Genomic DNA, 5,328 nt, shown 5'->3' with positions numbered 1-5,328 from the left:
CTTCACTAATCGCCTGAGTTCACTGAAATCAGCTTTCCTAAAGTCCAGCACGTTCACCCTACTAGTTACCTTACCCACTTTTTGACCATGTATAGAATCTTAACTATTAAAGGTTGTCTTAAATGCCCACCCCTCCCCTTGCTGCTATAGTGGGAAGGTACCAGCAGGGGAGCAAGCAGTGGGGAGGAACAAGTGGCCTGACACCTGTCTTCCACCACTTGTTCCTCCTTGTCACCTGCCCCTCTCCATGTCAATGCATGCCTTGGCACCTGCCCCATCCCCTATAGCCTCTGTTCCCCACACACACCCTTCCTCTTTACAGTTGGTCGCAGCTCTGGCCCAGCCATGAAGTAGCAGTTTTAGTGGCAGCAGCTGTGGCACCGTAGTGCCACAGCTGCTGTTGCATGACCGAACTGGGGCTGGTATTACCATGTACTCCGTGCCCTGGGCCAGAATGAAGCCAGAGCTGTGACTGCTGGTAAGTTTGGGGGTGGGAGGGTAGAGGGGTGGCAGAAGGGGCAGGGCATCAGCTACAGTTCCAAGCCCAGGTCAGGACCAGCATCAGAGCCGTAGTACCAGCCTGCAGCCTCCCCTTCTTCCACCCCTCCCCACCTACCACTGTCTTTTACTTGACTCCAAGATGAGGGGCTTTTTTCCATTTACTGAATGAGGAAAAAACCTCATCTTGGATTTGAGTAAATATGGCATTTACTTTTGTTTGCCTAATGAAGGCAGCACAAAGATTCCATGACACTGCAAAATCCTGGATCTGCTTCTGTCTGCAAGGGGGGTATGCAGGAGCAGTAATAGGAACTGCAGAGGTAGCTATACCTCTTTGCTCCCAGCCTTCCTTCTTTCTTCCCCACACGGGTTGGGCAGACTGCCTCAGGAGCAGCAGTTGGAACTTCTTAAATTGCCAGAACAGATAAAAATTCTATTCCCCCCCTGCTCCCTTTGCCCGCCTGTTGTTGCCACTGTCCCAAGGACAAGGAGAACTCCAGTGCCACTTCTACCCATCCCTAGCTGGGCTGTGTTGGGGGGGAGGCTCACTCTGGAATAGCAGAGGTGGTAACTGGGTTCCCCCTCTCCATGCCTGTTCCTAAGCTAACAGGGAGCACCTGGAGGGACCAGGCAGGAGAGGGGAGACCTGTTTGCTGCCATCACTGTCCCAGGCTGAGCCTGGGCTCTGAGCAGATGGCAGGAGGGCTCTGAAGTTTCCCTCCTGCCCATGGATCAGTGGGACAGTGGCAATGACAGGCAGGGGACAGGGTGGGTAGGAGGTGTGTTTCTGAGGATGGAGGGGGTGGGTTCTTACTCGCTTGGGGGACTTAAAGTCCCTGGCTGCTGCTGCTGTGACATGGTCAAAAAGGAGGTGCATTAGTGCCACTGCACCCCCTCTGGATCCACCCTTGCATGCAGACAATTTTAGTGTTATGACAACCAACTCAACTCTTTAAAGTCTCCCCAACGTATGTATGAGTGAGTGGAAATATATCTGAAGTCATATGTGACCCCACAGTCACATATATTGTGATAGACAGCAAAAACACCAGTTCTGAAGTTTCAAATAGCTGTCATCAACCTTTAGTCTATGAAGTTAATAATAGAACATCACATTTGCAGCCAGAACATAAGTGTACAGTTATTAAAAATACAAAGGCATGCCTGTTTCTATAATTAACGAGAGATGCTAAACACTAACTGAAACTCATTATGGCTTTGATTTGTAAAGTGGTCAGTGATGGTTCTGTGATAAAGGCTTGAGTACATTAGCCACATTTTTCAGTTACTTGAGCTCCACTGGAAAGCCTGGGAGGTACTGAAGTAGTTTGTGGATGTGTATGCTGCTGCTTTAGTTCATTGCCTTATATAGCAATGTCTACCAAGCTAGATTGGGGTGTTTAGAGCTGTTGTGGAAGTTTGATTATTAGAAATGCTGAGTGTTCAGGATCCAAGTTTCACTGCACAGAAATGGCTGCCCTTGGGATGACTCAGGCAGTCAAATGAGGTAACATGTTGTTTCATCATTATTCCTCCAGGCCATAGCTCTATAGATGTGTTCATGGAAGATGACCCAACCAACAGTATCAGGTGAGGCTACTCTGTCAAGTAGGGAGGCATCATGCAAAATTTTGCAGGAAACTTTGCAGGCCTCTCTGCACACTATGGTATAGAGCCAGTATTGATTTTAGGAATTAAAAAATGGTTGGATAGCATGCCAGAGACAGGGTAGGTTTGCATCTTATGGATAACGTGTGCCTGGCTTTGATATTTAATCCCTTTGTGGTGTTTGATTTATAGGCTTGTTTTATGTTATGATTGCAACACTACTCTTGTTTTTCAGAGGCATTTCATATCCATTTTCACTCTTTAATATATGCCAGGCTAGTTGGAGAGGCTGATGGATTGTTTTTCATTTAGTGCAGAGCATGGCAACACATTGCAGGCATGGGAAGTAAAACCTGTGTTAACAACTCCTCCCCTATGCACTGATTGGCTATATATGAAGTTGTCCTGGATTTATTGGGTTCCATGCACCTACCTGGATCCCCAGTGCCCTGTGAACCCCCTCCTTCCCTTTCCACCTTATAACTGGAGGCCTGTGCAATATCCTACCTATTGACCTGAGCAGTGCAGCTGAAGCTTCCTAGAAGGGGCAACAGGCCATTAGTGTGTACCACAGCAGCCTGATGGGAGTTTCCACAATTCATGAGTTTACCTTATCTAGCCCATTCAAAAAGTTCTGCCCCTGAGTCTCTGAATTAAATGCATTCTGCCTGAAAACTGCAGGACTGAGGTCAGGACTGCAGCACTGAGGCACAGGAAAACTGCTTCTTTGTTAATCTCCCATCTGTTACCAGAGTGGACCTCATCCTCATTACGCTTGTTAATTGGCCTGTTAACTGCTCTCTGGTTTTGGTCTCCTGTAACTTGCTCTTCCAAATTACCTCAAGCATTATTTCAGTGCTGCTTCTGAAGGACCTGATGGTATCTTGTCCAAATGTTTCCTCTCTTTCTCTCCCTGCAGGCCTGGACTGGGATTGAATGCTGAATATGATAAGGTAAGACTATGGGGTGGCTGGCTTGTGTCAAGTGCACAGTAGCTAAACTGTACAGCTCCTTAGTTAGCATCTGTCTCTGCTGAACTGTTGTTGATGGGGCTGTGTGGGATTATTCTTGCAGCTGTCTAATGCTAAACATTCCAGAGAAATATAGAAGCCTGTGTTCCTGTTTGATAGTCCAGTGAGCCAGCTGTTTCATTTTTTCACTCTAGGACTTCCCTATATAATATATTTACTTAAATTTAAGACAACCTTGAATGTAAGATGATCCTCAATTAGGGATGCACCAAGAGAGAGTTTTTTTGGGCTGATACCAGTGGCCAATTTTTAATGAGCCATCTTGGCTGATGCCAATCTGATTTCCAATATGCGGCCTGGCAGCTTGGAGAGCAGCATCCAGATAGTAAGTTTGTTGTGTGTCCATACATATATATTCTAATATTATAAAAGCCTTTGTCTTTCTGTCTGTCTGTAACACTTTATTTGCACTCTGATTGGTTTCAGACAACTGGTCAGAGTGTTCCAAGAATGTTCTGGACAGGAGGCAGCGGCGTGGTGGAGCACCACCATGACGGAGTGGAGAGGCGAGGCCAGCACTGCTAGCCTCGTCCCCCACCCTCCCAGTCCTGCTCTCTGTAGGGGGTGATGGCTGAGGGGGACAGCAGGGCAAGCTTCCCCCACCCCCATTCCTGGGAAACGGCGGTGGTATGAGGTGGTGGTGCTCTGTCACCTGTGTCTCGTCCTCTACTCCCCCGCAGTCATTTCTGGTGGGCAGTTGGCTTGTGTGCGTTTGTGTGCACATGTATGTTGTGATCAGAGAATTTTGGATTTTTTTTTTTAACAGAAAACCAGGCTCCCTGATGATCTCTTAGCCTGCTGTATTCTTTAATTTCTGTTTATTTCCTGAGGGCAGGATTCTTGCTGAAATGAAGAGGGACTCTGTTTCTGTATCTGGGGCCACCTCTAGACATGCACAATGTAATCTAAAGTCTGATTTACATAGTCACGCCTCCTGTCATGCCATATGTGAATGGCAGGGAGCGTGATTGTAGGATTACACATTAGATCCTATTGCACCTTATTGCTGATGCAGAGGGAACACAATCCTGGGATCCCTCTATACTAGCAAATAGCAAGCCCTTGAGGCTTGCTTCTTGCTAGTATAGAGGGATCCCAGGATCCCTCTACTGGGGGGTTGGACTTGAAGATCTACAAGGTCCCTCCTGACCCTACTTCTATGATTCTACTTCTACTTCTATGAGGCTGGCAGCCCCCTTGGCTGAGGGGGCTCCTAGCCATGGGGGGCACCCCGTTCATTCCTGATGGCTGGGAGACGCTGCTGCAGCAAGCTCCCTACACCAGGGTGCATGAAACCCCTGGGATGGGGAGGTTGCCACAGTAGCGATTTTTTTCCTACTCTGGTGGTTTCCCAAACCCCCTGGGGTTGAGAGACAGTAGCCACTACCTGTGGCTACCAGGACCCAGCTGGTTCCTGGTATTAGGAGGTATACTGTAGGAACCAGCATCTGCCACTCTGACTACTCATCCCAGCCAAGGCTTTGTCTAGCTGGGTCTTAAGTCTCCAAGGATAGAGATTCCACCACCTCTCTGGATAAACTGTTCCAGTGCTTTATCATTTATGATAATTAGGGAAGAATATATGCATGCTCAGACATGCAGGGATGAAGTCAGGAAGGCCAACGTGCAATTGGAGCTGCAGCTAGCAAGGGATGTGAAGGGTAACAAGAAGGGTTTCTACAAGTATGTTGGTAGCAAGAGGAGGATCAGAGAGCGCAAGTCCCTTACTGAATGAGGGAGGCAATCTTGTGACAGAGGATGCAGAAAAGGCTGAAGTGCTCAATGCCTTTTTGCTTCAGTGTTCACAGGCAAGGTCAGCTCCCAGATTACTGCATTGGGCAGCAGTTTGGGGAAAAGGTGAGCAGCCTTTAGTGCTGAAAGAACAGGTTAAGGACTACTTAGAAAAGCTGGACGTGTACAAGTCCATGGGGCCAGATGGGATGCACCTGAGGGTGCTGAGGGACTTGGCTGAAACAATTGCAGAGCCACTGGCCATCATCTATGAAAACTCATGGTGATCATGAGAGGTCCCAGATGATTGGAAAAGGGCAAACATAGTGTCCATATTTAAGAAAATAAATATTTAGGTGGTACTGGCTCCTACCCTGGGGGTCTTTAAGACAAGGCTTGACAATCACCTTGCTGGGGTTGTTTGACCCCAGTACTCTTTCCTGCCATGGCAGGGGGT

The 5,328-nt window shown here is 47.9% G+C and overlaps 1 protein-coding gene across 4 annotated transcripts in view; it reads left to right on the top strand.

Moving 5' to 3' along the window:
* Window positions 1–5,328, top strand: part of LOC109318153 (inner centromere protein-like) — a 39,554-nt gene that overhangs the window by 7,120 nt on the left and 27,106 nt on the right. For all 4 annotated transcript variants that reach the window (XM_019547216.1, XM_019547217.1, XM_019547218.1 and 1 more), the window contains 2 exons: window positions 2,040–2,091; window positions 3,029–3,062. In XM_019547216.1, coding sequence (XP_019402761.1) covers window positions 2,040–2,091; window positions 3,029–3,062 — 86 coding nt within the window. The remainder of the gene's footprint in view (window positions 1–2,039; window positions 2,092–3,028; window positions 3,063–5,328) is intronic.

This window comes from Crocodylus porosus, unplaced genomic scaffold (assembly GCF_001723895.1).
Source record: "Crocodylus porosus isolate Cpor-Errol unplaced genomic scaffold, CroPor_comp1, whole genome shotgun sequence".
Lineage (NCBI taxonomy): Eukaryota > Metazoa > Chordata > Crocodylia > Crocodylidae > Crocodylus > Crocodylus porosus.
The sequence above is the reverse complement of the archived record's forward strand: the minus strand, read 5'-3'. Positions and strand labels throughout refer to the sequence as shown.